At 44.1% G+C, this 19,378-nt stretch overlaps 1 protein-coding gene across 1 annotated transcript in view; it reads right to left on the bottom strand.

Annotated features, from left to right (window-relative positions):
- NWD2 (NACHT and WD repeat domain containing 2) overlaps window positions 1-19,378 on the bottom strand; it is a 58,597-nt gene that overhangs the window by 20,368 nt on the left and 18,851 nt on the right. Inside the window, exons 2-3 of the mRNA XM_087724801.1 lie at window positions 10,372-10,460; window positions 1,009-1,125 (exon numbers count right to left, since the gene is read on the bottom strand). Coding sequence (XP_087580927.1) covers window positions 1,009-1,125; window positions 10,372-10,460 — 206 coding nt within the window. The remainder of the gene's footprint in view (window positions 1-1,008; window positions 1,126-10,371; window positions 10,461-19,378) is intronic.

The following is a 19,378-nucleotide window of genomic DNA, read 5'->3' as shown; positions in this document are numbered from 1 at the left end:
ACACAACAGTCATACCATTCGAGATGGGGGCAACAGCTCTTTAGCCCCAGGCCTGTCGGAACAGCCAGGTTTTAACGGCTTTGCGGAAGGCCTGGAGGGTGGTGAGGGTTCGAATCTCCATGGGGAGTTCGTTCCAAAGGGTCGGAGCAGCCACAGAGAAGGCTCTCCTCCGGGTAGTTGCCAGTCGACACTGGCTGGCGGATGGAATTCGGAGGAGGCCTAATCTGTGGGATCTAATTGGTCTAGTGGAGGTGATTGGCAGCAGGCGGTCTCTCAAGTACCATAGGCATAGCAACTAAGTCAGCCAATGGGAGCTTAAAGACATCTGAGTCTGTGCAGAGAATTGAAACAGAAACTTAAGCAGTCTGCTGCTCTGAGAAGTAAACTAGGAGTCTGTCTGGGCTTATCTGCTGAAATGAAAGCTAACTGCTTGTGTTTGCCTGTAACTCTCCTGCCTTGTGTTTCCTTGGAAGAACCACCTGTTGGTATTGTACATTTATCCATCTATTCTTATGCATATAAAAAGTTAACAAATCCAGCTGAATCAGTTATCTGTGTGCGCTTTCTGCAACAAACTCTGACAATAACATAACAATGTAACATAACATAGTGATAATATGATATAATATAATAATAAAATAATAATATAATAATAAAATGAAATAATAATACAATAATAAAATGATAGGATATAATGAAAAATAAAATAAAATAAATGAAGGGGAACAAACATATTAGACTAATATTCCTTCTGAGACGTCATTCCAAACATAAACATATCTGATGTTTTAAACAAATCACTTCTTAACCCAAATTCCCGTCTTCTGATCAGCAACGTAGAAATGATGATGATGATGATGATGAAATATTCAGATGCCTCTCTGGAATCTGCCCCACAACAGCAGCTAAATCTCTTAGGAGATCGTACGTTAAATATGCATCCTTAAGAAATGACCACCACTACTTTTAAAACTAGATTAATTAAGTAAAACTTTATTTTATACCCACAACAAAACATGGACCTGCTGATGTTTTCAAGCAATCTTCTAAGAGCCTCATGCGAGTCTTTTGGAGGTCTGGACTGTCCCATTCTTCTGGCTCCACTCCCCAGTACAGATCAATGACCTAGAGAGCCAAGAAATAATGTTATCATAGTTATGTGGAGTATTAGTCACAAATAACCATTCAGGACATAACTCAACAGTGTGGGGACACACACACACACACACACACACACACACACACACACACACACACACACACACACACACACAGCAATAGTTGAAGGACTGGAGGGTTTCTCTTCATGTATTTATGGACCGTAGCAAAGGATAAGTTCTGTCAACATTTAGGGTCAGATCTGAGAAGCCAAATGGGAGTTTTATAATTATTTGGACTCATGGCTAAGAGGAGTATGTTTAACTCCAAGTGTTATTATTTCCACAACAAGCTTGGTTAGGACTTATGATCAATGAGGAGAGAGAACAATGCAACAGGCTTTAAGAATAACTTACACATTTCTATGTCTGTCTGTCTGTCTGTCTGTCTGTCTATTGTATGTGTCTATGATGTATCATCTATCATATCTATCTCTATCTATCTGTCTGTCTTGTCTGCCTGCCTGCCTGTCTTCTGTCATATATCATTATCTATCTATCTATCTATCTATCTATCTATCTATCTATCTATCTATCTATCTATCTATCTATCATCTATCTATCTATCTATCTATCTATCTATCTATCTATCTATCTTCCTTCTATCTATCATCTATCTATCTATCTATCTATCTATCTATCTATCTATCTATCTATCTATCTATTTCTATCACATATCCTTCCTTCCTTCTATCCATCCATCCATCCATCCATCTTCTATGTTTTCATCATCCATATCTATCTATCATCTATCTATCTATCTATCTATCTATCTATCTATCTATCTATCTATCCATCCATCCATCCATCCATCCATCCATCTATCTATATCTATCATCTAGCACCTCTCCCTCATATCCATCATCCATCCATCCATCCTTCTACCCATCCATTTTCCATCCATCCATCCATCTATCTTCTATGTTTATCCATCCATCATCCATATACATCCATCCATCTATCTCTCTATCTCTCTCTATCATCTCACATATCCTTCCTTTCTTCCTTCCTTCCATCCATCTTCTATGTTTTCATCATCCATATCTATCATCTATCTATCTATCTATCTATCTATCTATCTATCTATCTATCTATCTATCTATCTATCTATCTATCTATCTATCTATCTATCTATCATATATCTCTATCATCTATTACCTCTCTCTCATATCCATCCATCCATCCATCTATCCATCCATCCATCCATCTTCTATACAACCTTTGCCCAAAGCCCCCCACCATTAGGCTGAAGCAGACCCCAAGTTGGAATTTCTGCCCCCCCCTCCAACCCACACAAAAAGACCCCAAATGGGGGGACTCTCCGCAGCAACACAAGCATTCATTGCACGTATCCACCCCAGGGGCCGTAGTTTGAGGACCCCTGATTTAGTGCAATATAAACAAATGCAAATAAGTTTTCTGCAGACCGCCCCAAATTTACTTGTGGACTGCTGATCTAGAGTAGGGGTGTTAAAGTGGCGGCCTATGGGCCTCATGCATCATGTGCAAGCTATGTCCCCCCCCACACCTCCCCAAAGGGAAAAAATGTCGCGATACGTCATGTTACAGCAACGTGACAGGGTGAGTTTGACACCCACGATCTACTGATTCTCTGTACCATGAGCCGATCGTCCTAAGAATGATCTTTTTTTAAAAATTTTTAATCAATTTCATATATTCACAATTATATGATCTCATAACTGTTATTAATAATATGCATTTATAAAAAATTTTCCCTACAGTTGACAATATACTTGAAGATTGCTTTCTTAACATCCCATAGATCCATCTTAACTTACAACGGTCCTACTTCTTCTTCCCTCCCTCCCTCTTTCCTTCCCTCGTTTCTTCTCTCCTTCCCTCCTTCCTTCCCTCCTTCCTTCCTTCCCTCCCTCCTTCCCCTTCCCTCCTTCCTTCCCTCCTTCCTTCCTTCCCTCCTTTCTTTTCTCCTTCTCTCCTTCCTTTCCCCCTTCCTTCCCCCTTCCTTCTCTCCTACATTTCCTCCTTCCTTCCCTCCTTTCTTCTCTCCTTCCCTCCTTCCTTCCCTCCTTCCTTCCCTCCTTCCTTCCCTCCCTCCTTCCCTCCTTCCCTCCTTTCTTTTCTCCTTCTCTCCTTCCTTTCCCCCTTCCTTTCCTCCTTCCTTCCCCCCTTCCTTCTCTCCTACATTCCCTCCTTCCTTCCCTCCTTCCTTCTCTCCTTCTCTCCTTCTCTCCTTCCTTCCCTCCTTCCTTCCCTCCTTTCTTCTCTCCTTCCTTCTCTCCTTCCCTAAGAATGATCTAACTTGGCCTTGGAACAGCGAGCGGTAGTCTTGTATTCACAGCGCTATTTTTAAAATATTTCATATTTTGTTGTTTGGGTTGCCATCAAGCCGAGCCTTCTAAAATAGCAGATGTTTAATTGTTCACATTTTCTTTTGTCCCTGCACAGTCAGTCTGAAATAATCTTAGATGCAAGCCCTCACACGGAGAGGGGGGGCGGGGGGGGGGGAGAGGAAAAAAGAAAAGAAAAACCCGATATGTTTATTTAAAGAAATGAAGCCATAGAGTGTGATTTCACATAATTTTTAGCTCACGTGGATAGAAGCGTGTGACAGATAGTCCTTGGTTTGCAATCATAACTGAGATTATGATCATTTATTTATTTATTTGGAAAATTCATATTGCTGCCAACTCACACCTAGCAACTCAAAGTGGCTTGAAAGGTCAAGGTTCCCCTGGCACACATGTGCTAGTTGTTCCTGAGTCGAGGGAATGGTGCTCATCTCCGTTTCAAAGCCGAAGAGCCAGCACTGTCCAAAGATGTCTCCATGGTCATGTGGCCGGCATGACTCAATGCCGAAGGCGCACGGAACGCTGTTCCCTTCCCACCAAAGGTGGTTCCTATTTTTCTACTTGCACTTTTTACCTGCTTTCGAACTGCTAGGTTGGCAGAAGCCGGGACAAGTAACGGGAGCTCACTCCATTACGCGGCGCTAGGGATTCGAACCGCCGAACTGCTGACCTTTCTGATCAACAAGCTCAGGGTCTTAGCCACTGAGCCACCGCGTCCCTTCAAAGTGGCTTCATTCATACCAGTCATTCAATGGGCTCAATCCCGCTCTGGATTTCACAGGCCCACTGGAAGAACCTTAAAGCCCTTCCAAAAGAGTGTTACAGAGGAGGCTGGCTTAATTTCCAGAGGGATGATATTCCAGAGGGAGGGAGCCACCACAGAGAAGGCCCTTCTTCTGGGTCCCACTAGATGTATCTCCTTGCGACCTGCAAAATGCTCACTGCCCACTGCCAGGAGTTTGATCCTGACTGGCTGAAAGTTGACTCGGCCTTCCATCCTTCCGAGGTGGATAAAATAAGGACCCAGATTGTTGGGGGGGGGCAACATGCTGACACCGCTTCTTTTGACCCCTGAAATAAGCGCTTGGCCTTCTTTTCAGGGAGGTCTTATTATTTTTTGAGGTGCAGGAGACGGCGAGCGGAGTCACCTCATGGCTGCTGCTGTGTTGCGCTGTTGCAGCAGCGAGGTGCGTGGCGCGTCGCTGGGCCTGCCATTCCTTTTGCAGCGGCCATTAGCGTGACAGAAGGGGCATGGTGGCTAGGGTTCCAGGAGCGGCCGTTAGGTAAGGCTGGCGTGCATGCATGTGCCGAGGTGGCGCTGTGGTTAGGGTGCAGTACTGCAGACCACTTCAGCTGACTGTTATCTGCAGTTCAGCGGTTCTAATCTCACCGGCTCAAGGTTGACTCAGCCTTCCATCCTTCCGAGGTGGGTGAAATGAGGACCCAGACTGTGGGGGCAAGTTGCTGACTCTGTAAACCGCTTAGAGAGGGCTGAAAGCCCTATGAAGCGGTATATAAGTCTAACTGCTATTGCTATTGCTATGTGCATGCTGGAAAGTTGAAGACCATCTTGCCAAAAAACAGGCTGTTTTTCGGGGCGTTTTCCCGGCGTTTTTCCGGGTGCTCTGAAAACGGCCTTGGAAAATGCCTTGGAAAACTGCCTGAAAATGACCCGAAAACCGCCCCCCCAAAACCAGCATGTTTTTGGCCAATTTTAGCCATTTTTCAAGCCGTTTTCTGGCACTCCGGCGCCCACAAAAACCAACTGGTTGGTGCTTGTGTGCTGGAAACATGAAGAACAGCTGGCGACGGTGCGCATTCCCCCAGAGAGGACTCTTCATGCCACCTCTGGCCCATGTGCCACAGGTTGGCCATCACGGATATCGACTCTGTGTAGAGAACTTAACAGCGTTAAAGTGCCTGCGTTGTGTTATCATTTCTTTGATGCTCCCGCTGTCCTAATAAATGAGTCGCGAAAGGAAATATTTCTGTTAGGAATGGGTTTGAAACACGTACAGCGAGCCTTCTGTCACTTCTGCAATGTTTTAACACTTTAATTCTATATCTGTCCGTGAGAGAGAAAAAAAAAGCTCTTACTGAATTGAATTGGAACTTGCTCCAAGATGTACCGTATTTTTCGGACTATAAGACGCACCGGTGTATAAGACGCACCAAGATTTCAAAGAGGTAACTAAGAAAAAAAAAAAGCAGACCCAAAATTGGAATTTCTACCCCCGCCTCCAACCCCGAAGGAGGAGACTCTTTGCAGCCACACAAACGTTCATGTAAGTTTGTAAGTTTGATTTTATTTATAGGCCGCCCAATCCCGAAGGACTCCGGGCGGCTTACAGAAGGGAAGAGAAAGAAAATAAAAGAAAGTAAAAAATTAAATAAGACAAGTTAAAACAACACAAATACATTCATTTCAATCGGGGCTGGACCTCAACAATGAGGTCAACAGCCCCAGGCCTGCCGGAAAAGCCAGGTCTTGACAGCTTTTCTGAAGGCCATGCGAGTGGGTGAGGTCCGGATTTCTGGGGGTAGTTCGTTCCATTGCATGCGTTTCATTGCATGGATCCCGCCCAGGAGGAGGAGTTTGAGGATCCCTGATTTGATGCAATATAAAAAATGCAAATAATTTTTCTGCGACCAGCAAAATTCTCTTGGGGTCCACCAGTGGTCCACGGAGCACCAGTTGGTGATCTCTGTTCTAGACGATTCTTTGATCAGGCTGTTGCTTATTGCTTGTTTATCTTACTTGCCACAGAGATTGAAATCTGTTGAGAGTCTGGAGAAGCAGAAGGCGGCTCACCCCTAGCAGAATTATGGCTTGATCTTGGCCTTCTCAGGACCTTCCATCTGGGGTAGTCCCAAAATCAACCACAACCCACCTTGAAACTCACTGCCAGTTCCCAGTGTACCGAGGTGGTGCAGTGGTTAGGGTCGCAGTACTGCAGGCCACTTCAGCTGACTGTTATCTGCAGTTCAGCGGTTCTAATCTCACCGGCTCAAGGTTGACTCAGCCTTCCATCCTTCCGAGGTGGGTGAAATGAGGACCCAGACTGTGGGGGCGATATGCTGACTCTATAAACCGCTTAGAGAGGGCTGAAAGCCCTATGAAGCGGTATATAAGTCTAACTGCTATTGTTTTGGTATTATTGTAGGGAGGCCATAACTGATCAGACAAAATAATGGAAAAGTTTATGGGTCATCCTAAATGCTTTTCTCTTATATCATTTGCTGAGAACTGCTGACCATCTATTTTGTGACGACATCAATTTTATAGCTTCCTCTAATACAGGGGCATCAAACTCGATTTCAGCGAGGGCCGCATCAGGGTTGTGTTTGACCTCAAGGGGTTAGGATGGGCATGGCCAGGATAAACAGATCTCAGTCTGTGCAAAGAATTGAAACAGAAACTTAAGCAATCTGCTGCTCTGAGAAGTAAACTAGCAGTCTGTCTAGGCTCATCTGCTGAAATGAAAGCTAACTGCTTGTGTTTGCCTGTAACTCTCCTGCCTTGCGTTTACTTGGAAGAACCACCTGTTGGTATTGTACATTTATCCATCTATTCTTATGGATATAAAGAAGTTAATGAATCCAGCTGAATCAGTTATCTGTGTGTGCTTTCTGGATTTGAATTTATGCAACAAACTCTGACAAACCGTACCTAGAACTGCAGTATTTGATTTGATTTATTGGATTTCTATGCCGCCCTATTCCCAGAGGGACTCAGGGTGGCTCACAAACCAAAATAGGGGGGGGGATACAAACAGGAGGAAAACAACGGACAAACAACTACAAACAATTTAAAAACACTCAACAATCACACAATTTGAGTGGGGGCGGGGAATCTGCCAGCCCCAGGCCTGTCGGAACAACCAGGTTTTAAGGGCTTTGCGGAAAGCCTGAAGGGTGGTGAGGGTCCGAATCTCCATGGGGAGCTCGTTCCAGAGGGCCGGAGCAGCCACAGAGAAGGCCCTCCTCCGGGTGGTAGCCAATCGGCATTGGCCAGTAGATGGAATTCGGAGGAGGCCTAATCTGTGGGATCTAATGGGTCTGTTGGAGGAAATTGGCAGTAGGCGGTCTCTCAAGTACCCAGGTCCAATACCATGAAGGGCTTTATAAGTGACGACTAGCACCTTGAAGCGCATCCGGAGACCAATAGGCAGCCAGTGCAGCTCGCGGAGGATAGGTGTGACGTGGGTGTACCGAGGCTGCACCCACAATCGCTCGCGCGGCTGCATTCTGGACAAGCTGAAGTCTCCGAATGCTCTTCAAGGGCTGCCCCATGTAGAGTGTATTAATTTATGTTTAAACCGAGCTATTTCTTAAAAAAAAAAACAATTCTCAAAAACCAATATTTAACATGAGGATTTGCTTTCTGAAACTCAAAAAACAAAAACAAAAAACCAGTTGACCTTTGAAATAAATAAAATAAAAGACCTTTCAAAAGAAAGACCAGCCTTTAGCATAAGCTGGCATACTGCTGTCCTACTTCTGATTTTTCATGTGCCAGCCGTAATCACATCATGGCAATTCAATATTTTTGACCACTGAACTGAAGTGATTTGATGCCTGATTGAGTGTGTGCGCAAATTGCTGCATAAAAAGAGAACATATCCCAATTACTCCTCTCGTCCCTCTTCTCCCGCACAGTTGCGTGCAAAAACAATTATGCAAAAAACAGCCTCTTTGGTACATAAGCTGTCAATATTGCTCCTCTTAGCCTTGGATGAGATCAGAATCAGGAGCTCAAGTTGTGATGATTTGACACCTACAGACTCATCGGCACGCACAACTGACCTGGGCGAAACCTTAATCACAATACTAGCAATATCATGAGGGACTCTCAGTGGCTAAGATGCTGAGCTTGTCGATCAGAAAGGTCGGCAGTTCAGCGGTTCGAATCCCGAGCGCTGTGTAATGGAGTGAGCTCACGTTACTTGTCCCAACCGAGCAGTTCGAAAGCACGTGAAAATGCAAGTAGAAAAATAGGCACCACTTTTGGTGGGAAAGTAACAGCGTTCCTTGCGGGAGTTGAGTCATGCCGGCCACACGACCACAGAGACGTCTTTGGACAGCGCTGGCTCTTCGGCTTTGAAATGGAGATCAGCAACGCCCCCTAGAGTCAGGAGTGACTAGCACATAGGTGCGAGGGGATCCTTTCTTCCAGCAACTCTACCAATGGGCATCACAAAGGCACCACTTTTTAAGTTAAAGGGCGATTCCGACTTGAAGGTGAGAACAAAACGGTGGAGCCAGCAAGACAAAAAATGGATCAAACAATAACGGCACATAATTATCCTTGGCTGTGAAATCGTCTAAGGATGCTACATGGCCGTTTTGTTTTGTGAGGCTACATTAATGCCTGTCGGCTCTCCAGTGGCTAAATCAGAGCAGGAGGGGAAGGTGTGGGAGTCAGGGTCAGGATCAAGGCAACCTGAGATCTCCGAGGGGGAAGAGGGAATGGAGCTGGAAGAGAGAGAGAGACAGAGGTGGAGCCTGGGCTGTCCGTCAGCCCTCAGATGGAGAGTCAACAGCCCCCAGGTCTGGAAGTGGCTGATGAGGACAAGGAGGAACAGTTGGGTCCAGTGCCTGATGCACAGAAGGCAGAGGAGAGAAGAGCAGTAGAAATCTATGGGCTGGTCCTTGGGACGGAAGAGCCACCCCTAGTAGTGAAGCCACTTTTAACAACCGTGTGACTCACTTAGCAACTGCTGTGATTCACTTAACAACCCTGGCAAGAATAAGCTGGGACAAAACTCCCTTAACAAATGTCTCACTTAGCGACATACATTTTTGGGCTCGATTGTGATAGAGCCGAGGTGGCGCAGTGGTTATAGTGCAGTACTGCAGGCCACTTCAGCTGACTGCTATCTGCAGTTCAGCGGTTCAAATCTCACCGGCTCAAGGTTGACTCAGCCTTCCATCCTTCCGAGGTGGGTGAAATGAGGACCCAGACTGTGGGGGCAATATGCTGACTCTGTAAACCGCTTAGAGAGGGCTGAAAGCCCTATGAAGCGGTATATAAGTCTAACTGCTATTGCTATTGCTATCGTACACTGAGGACTACCCTGCAGTGTTCCATCCTACCTTTCCTCAAATTGGGAGCCAGATTACTAATAGTGGCACTTAGTAGTTGTGGGTGGTACACTCTAACCTCTATAGGGTTTCCTGCCTAAGCAGGAGGTTGGACTAGAAGACCTCCAAGGTCCCTCCCACCTCTGTTATTCTATTTTTGGTGGTGGTGGGGAATTGTCAAGCAAACATACGGAATCTCTGCTATCAATTCTGAATTTAGAAAGGCAACATGCATCATACTGATTGATACATCGAAATCCAATAGGTTTAACGGCAATGTACCTTGGATTGCAGCTGCATCCTAGGTATCAATTTATCTTTAAACCAAGCCATTTTTTAAAAATAAATGTCTCAAAAAGCAATATTTAACATGAGGCTTTGCTTTCTGAAACTAAAAAAATAAATAAAAATCAGTTGATCTCCAGAGGACTGACGTCTAAAAGATTTCCGTTTAGGAGCCACAACTTGTGGGTCTGGAGCCGCATGTGGCTCTTTCATCCCTCTGCTGCGGCTCCCTGTCGCCAGTAGCTCCACAATTGATAGGGCTTTTGGTTAGGACAGGTAGAGGAAAAAGGATGCCACGCTAGGAGGAGACTCTATGGCAAGGGAACCGGAATTCCTGCCAACTGAGGAAAAAGGATGCCGCAGTAGCAGCAAACTCTATGGTGGGGGTACTGGACTTCCAGTCGGCTCCAGAATTGGAGGACCTTTGTGGCTCTTTGAGTGTTTAACGTTGCCGACCCTTGGTTTAGCAAGCTTATGAACATCCCGGCTTAAAATTTTAAACGGTAGGACAGTACCTGAAATTCCATCCCATAGTTTTCCCGGCAGAATTCCCGTAGCTTGGGATACACGTGTTCTCGTAAAGCGTTCCTTTCTGCAACCGTATCTGTAAGTGAGGAGGTGAAAAATCAAAACGAAAGAATGGAAAAACGTTGTATTTATAGCTCGGTTCGGTCGTTTTATGGAGAGAAGAGAACATTTATTTCAAAAATTGTGAACACAAGCGTAGAGGCAGAAACCTTGATTCTGTGCTCTAGGGAATAGCTTGTTGAACAGAAACACTTACTGTGACATTTACCCAAATTTAGTTGAACACTTTTGGCAATAATTCAGCATAATGTTTATACACGATACAGATTTCAGAGGTATTTTTATTTTTTAAGGAAGCGGTAACCCTGGACAGATAAGACTAGCAGCAATCAAGCCAGAGCCTTGAAGTCTCTGACTGTGACAATAATTCAGTGTGACATCTAAAGTATATATATTTTGAACACTCTACTTTTTTCATCCTCTCTCTCGTGGTTATTCTGAGGTTGTTGTCTTTCATAGGAATGCTGTGTTACTCAGTGGTGGGATTCAAGATTTTTACTACCGGTTCTGTGGGTGTGGCTTGATGGGCATAGCATGGCTTGGTGGGCGTGGCAGGGGAAGGATACTGTAGAATCTCCATTCCCTCCCCACTTCAGGGGAAGGATACTGCAAAATCCCTATTCCCTCCCCACTCCAGGGGAAGGATACTGCAAAATCCCTATTCCCTCCCCACTCCAGGGGAAGGATACTGCAAAATCCCTATTCCCTCCCCACTCCAGGGGAAGGATACTGCAAAATCTCCATTCCCTCCCCACTTCAGGGGAAGGATACTGTAAAATCTCCATTCCCTCCCTACTCCAGGGGAAGGATACTGCAAAATCTCCATTCCCTTCCCACTCCAGGGGAAGGATACTGCAAAATTTCCATTCCCACCCCACTCCTGGGGAAGGATACTGCAAAATCTCCATTTCATCTCGATCAGCTGGGACTTGGGAGGCAGAGAATAAATGGGGGTGGGGCCAGCCAAAGGTGGTATTTACTGGTTCTCTAAATTACTCAAATTTTCCGCTACCAGTTCTCCAGAACTGGTCAGAACCTGCTAAATACCACCTCTGGTCTTACTCCACAAAAGCAGACCACAAAGTTCTTCTTTTTTTTAAAAAGAAATATATTTATTACATTTTGCAACGTTTAAAAAATAAAACACAAAGTTACACTTGTAGCCGTTTTTCCATATCGGTATACATATTTTCCGTAACAATTTACAAAAAACTATTTTCCGTAACTATTTACAAAAAATTCTATCTCTATATCACTATCCTATGTTATATCCTTATTTAAATACTCCATATATATTATACTTTTACCCTTTATACCTTAAGTTTTACATTTACTCTCAAACCAGGAATATCATCTATTCCAAATTTGATAATACTTGGTTTCTTCCCTCTCCTTCATTTCCATACACACTTTATCCATTTCTGCACATTCATAGATTTTCCTTCCTGTAATTGAATCTGGGGCGATATCTGTTTGTTTCCAGTTCTGTGCTAATACAATTCTACTTGCAGTTAATATGTTGGGACAAGTAACAGGAGCTCACTCGGTTACATAATTCTAGGGATTCGAACTGCTGACCTTTCTGATCAACAAACTCAGTGTTTTAGCCACTGAACCACTGCGTCCCTTTTTAAAATTGTAAGAGAAATCAAATGCTTTTAGTACCAAGCAAATTTTTTTAACCATAAATTAAGAGTTAAAACTTTTTTTCAATTTAACTGATGTCCTTTCTACTCTCATGTGTAAAACTGCAAAATTTACCTGTTGAGATACCCTCAAAGCAGCAACAAAAACCTGGAGTGAACTTTTTCCTCTATGATTAAAGTTTGCGATATTTAAAGAAGGCAAGTTTGCCTTCTTTTAGGTCGGTTCAGAGATCAGTTATTTGTTTAGTTATATCCTGTGGTTTCCACTAAAAATAGTGTTTCCACGCTTAATTACTTCCAATGTTTGAGTGGGCTATTAAGTCAATTAACGGCAAAACTGAACCAGCTTCTTTGGAGCTCAAAAGCTGGGATGATCAGAGGTGTACACAACAAATAGAGAACATAGAATAACAGAGTTGGAAGGGACCTTGGAGGTCTTCTAGTCCAACCCCCTGCTTCAGCAGGAGACCCGATATTACGGGTCTGCAACCTTAAACACTCAAAGAGCCATTTGGACCAGTTTCCCACAAAAAAGAAAACACCACGAGCCACAAAACCTGGATGGGCATGGCCAATTCAACACCACTCACTCCCACCCAGTCACATGGCAATCCCCAGCCACACCTAATCAGGTTTTGTAGCTCCTGGTGTTTTCTGTGGGAAACAGATATCACTCTCTGTGTGTCTCTTTCTCTTTTTCTGTCTGTCTGTCTGTCTGTCTGTCTGTCTCATTCTTCTCTCATCTCTTTCAGGCCAGGCAAGGAGTGACTGGAAGGGGAGAGCAAAGGGCGGGGCCAGCCAGAGGTGGCATTCAGCAGGTTCTGACCAGTTCTGGAGAACCGGTAGCAGAAATCTTGAGTAGTTTGGAGAACTGGTAAATACCATCTATGACTGGCCCTCCCCCCATCTATTCCCTGCCTCCCGAGTCCCAGCTGATCAGGAGGGAACTAGGATTTTATAGTATCCTTCCCCTGGAATGGGGATTTTGCAGTAACCTTCCCCTGGAGTGGGGAGGGAATGGGGATTTTACAGTATCCTTCCCCTGCCATGCCCAGCAAGCAACGCCCAGCAAGCCATGCCCACAGAACCGGTAGTAAAAAAATTTGAATCCCACCAATGAGGCCAGCCAGTGGTGGATTCAGCCAACAGGGAGCCACAGCAGGGCATCGAAAGAGCCGTATGTGGCTCCAGAGCCACAGTTTGCCAACACCCGCCCTATACCATTTCAGACAAATGGTTGTCCAGTACCTTCTTGAAAGCCTCTGTTGATGGAGCGCCCGCAACTTCTGAAGGCAAGCCGTTCCACTGATTAATTGTTCTCATTGCCAATAAATTTCTTCTTAATTCTACGTCAGTTCTCTCCTTGTTTAGTTTCCATCCATTGCTTCTTATCTTGCCTTTTGGTGCTTTGGAGAATAGGTTGACCCATTCTTCTTTGAGGGAGCCCCTCAAATATTGGAAGACTGCTATCATGTCCCCCCTAATCCTTCATTTCTCTAGAGTAAACACACAAACCCGGTTCCTGCAACCATTCTTCATTTGTTTGAGCCTCCAGCCCCCTAATCATTTTTGTTGCTGTTCTCTGCGCTCTTTCCAGAGTCTCAACATCTTTTCCATATCGTGGTGACCAGAACTGAATGCAGTATTCCCAGCGTGGTCTTACTAAAGCTTTGTAAAGTGGTAGATTCTATCCCTCTATTAATATAACCTAGGATTGCATTGGATTTTTTGAGTGCCGCTGCACATTGTTGGCTCATATTTAAGTGAGTGTCCTCTAGGATGCCAAAATCCCGCTCACAGTTACTGGCATTAAGCCAAGTTTCACCTAGTCTATAGAACTGTCGTGATTCGATTAAATGAAGGAGACAAGACTGAAAATTAGCCAGTTATAGAGTTCAGCAAGGGATGTGGTGGCTTAGTGGCTAAAACACTGAGCTTGTTGACCAGAAAGCTTGGCAGTCCAGCGGTTCGAATCCCTAGCGCCGCGTAACGGAGGGCGTGGCACGACAAAACCGCGCTAGTCAAAATAGCGGTGATAAAATCGCGTCGCTAAAGCCGCGACGTCATCACCGCGCGTCATCACTGCCGCAACAACAGCGCGGCAACAGATGGGTGCTTTAAAACGGCGCCGCGACAGAAAGCCGATTTCAATTAAGGTAAGGGTTACCATTAGGTTTAGGGGTTTGTTTTAGGGTTTGTTTTAGGGTTTGTTTTAGGGTTAGGTTTAGGGTTAGGTTTAGGGTTAGGTTTAGGGTACTGAGTGCTTGGGAATGCACGGATTTGCCCTCCACGATTATGTCATCGCGGTAGGGTCGCATTTTTCCTTAGCGCTTCGAATGGCGCGAATTAGTCTTCGCGCTTATGTCTCCGCGGATAAGGGCTTCGCGGATTTGTGGTGGAACCACAGAGGGAGTTCCCGTGACTTGTCCCAGGTTCTGCCAACCTAACAGTTGGAAAGCATGTAAAAAAATAGGGACCACCTTTGGTGGGAAGGTTACAGTGTTCTGTGCGCCTTCGGCATTGAGTCATGCTGGACACATGACCCCGGAGACGTCTTCGGACAGCGCTGGCTCTTCGGCTTTGGGTCAGAGATGATCACCGCCCCCTAAAGTCAGAAACAACTAGCACATACATGCAAGGGGAACCTTTACCTTTAGAGTTCAGCCACTGACTTGTTCTATTCTTGTATTCCTGAAATTTCTACACGTAGGAACTAAAGTTGAACTATCATAAAGTTGAAACGAATGCAAATTATTCAGGAAAACCATTCAAAGAATGAGAAGACCTATTCTGGCTTAATTATGGAAATTTATTTTTACTCGAATAAGTGAAATCCAGCATGCATAATATACAGTGCGTTTAAAAAGGCTAGCAAATTTGTTTTACCATGTACCTCAATGTATCGGATTGTTGGGAAAAACAATAACGGTAAATAAGAAGGAATAAATTAATTGGGATGACTGACAGGTCCTCCAATTTAATTGTATAAATTTATAAACCCCACCTTTCAAGGTGGGATTGCTACCAAATGAGTCTACTTTATAACGAAATAAAACAATTCAGTTTTTTATTTTAAACGTGGAAGGAGATTTTTAAACATCTGCCTTTGGGGAAGGCAAATAATGTTCATTTCTCGTTGCTAACGTGGAAAGGAAAGTTATTTTTTGAATTGTATGAATTAAGTCCTGTGATATCAGCCTGTACTAAAGATAACTTCTATAAAAATGCAGACCAAAATAACAACCATTTCTTTCTTCTTGAAGTCATCATGATTATATGATTGCACATTCATACTCTGGCAGCATAATCTCATTTATTGGAATGTAATATTTAGGGCTATAAATATGAATCCAGATGTATTATTCCTGCTTGTTTAAATAGGCTGAGCCACTGTTATGAATTGTAGGCAAAAAAAAGAGGAACAAATATATAAAAATATCCTGTCTTAATCCAGAATAATTTTCCACGGGCCATGATATTATGATTCTGCTCATTCACATCCAGCAGTCTTTGAATTTCAAGGGAGGATTTACAGTCACAGACCTTATCTGGCTTGGAGAGCTGCCACGCTGATATCTGCAAAACTTGGCAAGGAGTCTCGGAGAGTCACGAACCAATTAAGCGAACTAACTGTCTCCTGCAAACTCCACTCCCCTTTCGCTCCACGTTTTATTTCCTCTGGGAGGGGCCATTCATCATCCACCTGTGGCTTTACTCCCAGGTTGACATCTGTTCTTTAGCTGTTCCCTTCGTCTGGCAACTCTGCGCATGCACACACTGGGAACAGGCTCCAGCTGTTCATCTGCCTCACTGATGTCTGATTCCGAAGGCAGCTGATAACTGTCAGACAGCCCTGGCCCCAACGCAGAGTCCTCATCAGAGGCTTCCCCAGACTCCAGGACTGGCCCATCTTCCTCCCCAACCTCCTCACTGTTTGAATCCGCTGCCAGCTCTGCTGGCTGCTGGTGAGCCACATCCTCCTCCTCCTCCTCCTCCTCCTCCTCCTCCTCCTCCTCCTCCTCCTCCTCCTCCCAAACCCCATTGCCTGGGGTTGCACTGACGATGTCCCCAGTTGGGTCATGAAATATCTGCAAGAAAGCCACCAAGCTCAAAAAACACCAGGGATCACCTAGTTCAATTCCAAGCTACAAATATTATTTTCTATACGAGATGTTCATCTTTGCATGCTAGATCAATATTGCTTCCTCCTCTAATATTCTCCAGTAACACCCACTGACTGTTTGCCTTTCTGCCTAGACTTTCATCCGACTTTTTTCCAAACCTGGTGGAAAGGAAGCAATTGGATTTGTTACAGTTTCCTCCTTGGGGGATTCCCGAGCTCCAGGATCTCAGAATTGAGTGATACTTTCTCCCGCGAGGATGATTGGCAAACACACAGCATCCGTTGCTGCTCTAAGAAAGTTCTCTGGGGGAAGCTGGATCGTTTCAGTCTACCCAGTTTTAGTACTCTCTCTCTATTGTTCTTTCTTTCCCCCCTCTTCCAATGTATGCTGTATTAAGGAGGTTACATAACTACCAGCATAAGCAGAGATGACCCTAAAAGTCACCAATTTGAAATGTACCCATGCCTTAAGAATAGAAGAAGAAAGAATGGAATGGAATAGAATATTGGAGAATAGAATAGAATAGAATAAAAGAAGACATAATGGAATGGAATAGAATACAATATTGGAATATAGAATAGAATAGAAGAATAAAAAAGAATGGACTGGAATGGAATAGAATAGAATATCGGAATATAGAATATAATAGAATAGAAGAATAAAGAATGGAATGGAATAGCACAGAATAGAATATTGGAATATAGAATAGAATAGAAGAATAAAGAATGGAATGGAATGGAATAGAATATCGGAATATATAATAGAATAAAAAAGAATAGAATAGAAGAATAAAGAATGGAATGGAATAGAATAGAATATTGAAATATAGAATATCGGAATATAGAATAGAATGGAATAAAACAGAATAGAACAGAAGAATAAAGAATGGAATAGAATGGAATAGAATAGAATAAAACAGAATAGAATAGAAGAATAAAGAATGGAATAGAATGGAATGGAATAGAATAGAATAAAACAGAATAGAATAGAAGAATAAAGAATGGAATGGAATAGAATAGAATATTGGAATATGGAATATCGGAATATAGAATAGAATAAAACAGAATAGAATAGAAGAATAAAGAATGGAATAGAATGGAATGGAATAGAATATTGGAATATAGAATATAATAGAATAAAACAGAACAGAACAGAATAGAGAATGGAATGGAATGGAATAGAATAGAATAGAAGCTGGAAGAGACCTTGGCAGTCTTGGAATCCACCCCCCCCCCCTACTTAAGCAGGAGAGCCTATACCAATGATGGCAAACCTTTTTGGCATCAAGTGCCGAAAAGTGAGCACTTTGCGTGCTCGTCTGGGCTGCGATCTGGAAGAGGAGCTTCCCAGGGGGTGTGTGCATGCTGGAAAATGAACGTCTGGTTTCCAGCGCATACATACAAGCCAGCCAGCAAATCTTCTGGTTATGGTCACGCATGTGCAGGTGCTGATCAGCTGGGTGTCGTGCATGCTGGAAAATGGAAGACCAGCTCCTCCGGTTTCCAGCACTGCCGCATGCAGAAAGGCCAGCTGATTATCACTTGCGCATGCGCGCCAGAAACCCGGAAGACTTTTCTCCTTCATTCCGGATTGCTTCTCTCTTTGGTTAGTTTCCAACCATTCTTTCTTGCCCTGCCTTTAGGTGATTTGGGTGAGAACAATTTGACCCCTTCTTCTTTGTGGTAGCCCCTTAAATACTGGAAGATTGCTGTCATGTCACAACCTAAGTCTTCATTTCTCTAGACTAGCCAAACCCAAAACCTGTAGCTGTTCTTCTTCCTATGTTTTAATCTCCAGGCCTTTGATTGTTTGGGTTGCCCTTCTCCAAAGTCTCCACATCTTTTTTGTAGTGCGGTGGACCAGTGATGGGATTCAGCCGGTTCGGGCTGGTTTGGGCGAGCCAGTTATTAAGTTGCTGGCTGGCCCCGCCCCTTCCTGCTTTGCCCATTCCAGGAGTCCCTACATTCCCTGGGTCTCTGGCTCCCAGGTAAGTGCAGGGAGACTTACTAGGCCCAAAACGGGGTGTGGGGGTGTGTGGCGCCCCCCCAGCCCATTTTTGCTCCCAGGAGGCTGCAGGAGGCTAAGTACTGCCTGTCACACCCCCTGGCCATGTCCCCTCAGCTGGTCATTAGGGCAGAGAACCAGTTGTTAAATTATTTGAATCCCACCACTGGGGGTGACCAAAACTGGTTGTGATATTCCAGGTGTGGTCTTTACTAGAGTTTTACAAAGTGGTAGTAGTATCTTGATTCCATGCCTCTGTTTACACAACGGTATAATAAACAGGGTGTTTATTAGGTCCTCCAATTTGGAGATTGCCTACTGTTTTGCAATCAGGAGCCTGATATTCTCTCCTTGTGATTCTATTCTGTCCCTTGAAGCATTGAATTCAAGGCATGGAGTCCTTTCGGGCCATTTCTTTATTTTCGGCGATTTTTTTAGTACTTCCCTTAATCCGACAAGAAGTTTCCAATGGATTCAGAAAGCGATCAGACTCTCTTTCTTCTTCTTATACAGGTGGTCCTTACAGCAGTTCATTTAGTGACTGTTCAAAGTTACAACGGCACTGGAAAAAAGTGACTTAGAACTGTTTTTACGACCGTTGCTGCATCCTCATGGTCACGTGATCAGACCCTTGGCCACTGACTCATATTTATGACGGTGGCCGCGTCCAAAGTTCCTATGATCCCCTTTGGCAACTTTCTGACATGCAAAGTCAATGGGGGGGGGAAACCAGATTCACTTAACAACCAGGCTGTTAACTTAAGAGCTGCAGTGATTCACTTAACAATGGTGGCAAGGAAGGTTGCAAAATGGGGCAAAACCCAATTGACAAAGGTCTCCCATAGCAACTATTTCTGGCTCAACCATGTTTGAAATTTGAGGACTGCCTGTACACAAGAATGTGCTAGAAAATTTAGTTAGCTGAATAGAGAAGACCGCAGGGAATTTTGGGCAGGGAAAAGAAAGGAATATTTATATATTAACTATGTGATAACTTGGCGTTGCCTGGATATTTATTTATAGGGGGAAAATGTCCGGACTAAATATAATGTTGGATTTTCCCCCTTACCAGAGGGAGCCCCTTGTGGAGTACTGTGAAGCCATTATCATGGGAACGCCACTGCGCTGTACAGTAGAAGTCATTTTACGGCAGTACAGGA

Source organism: Thamnophis sirtalis, unplaced genomic scaffold (assembly GCF_051295495.1).
Source record: "Thamnophis sirtalis isolate CommonGarterSnake01/CBP01778 unplaced genomic scaffold, rThaSir2_p1.2 scaffold_10, whole genome shotgun sequence".
Classification (NCBI taxonomy): domain Eukaryota; kingdom Metazoa; phylum Chordata; class Lepidosauria; order Squamata; family Natricidae; genus Thamnophis; species Thamnophis sirtalis.
Note: the sequence above shows the minus strand (reverse complement) of the source record. Positions and strands in the feature narration are given on the sequence as shown.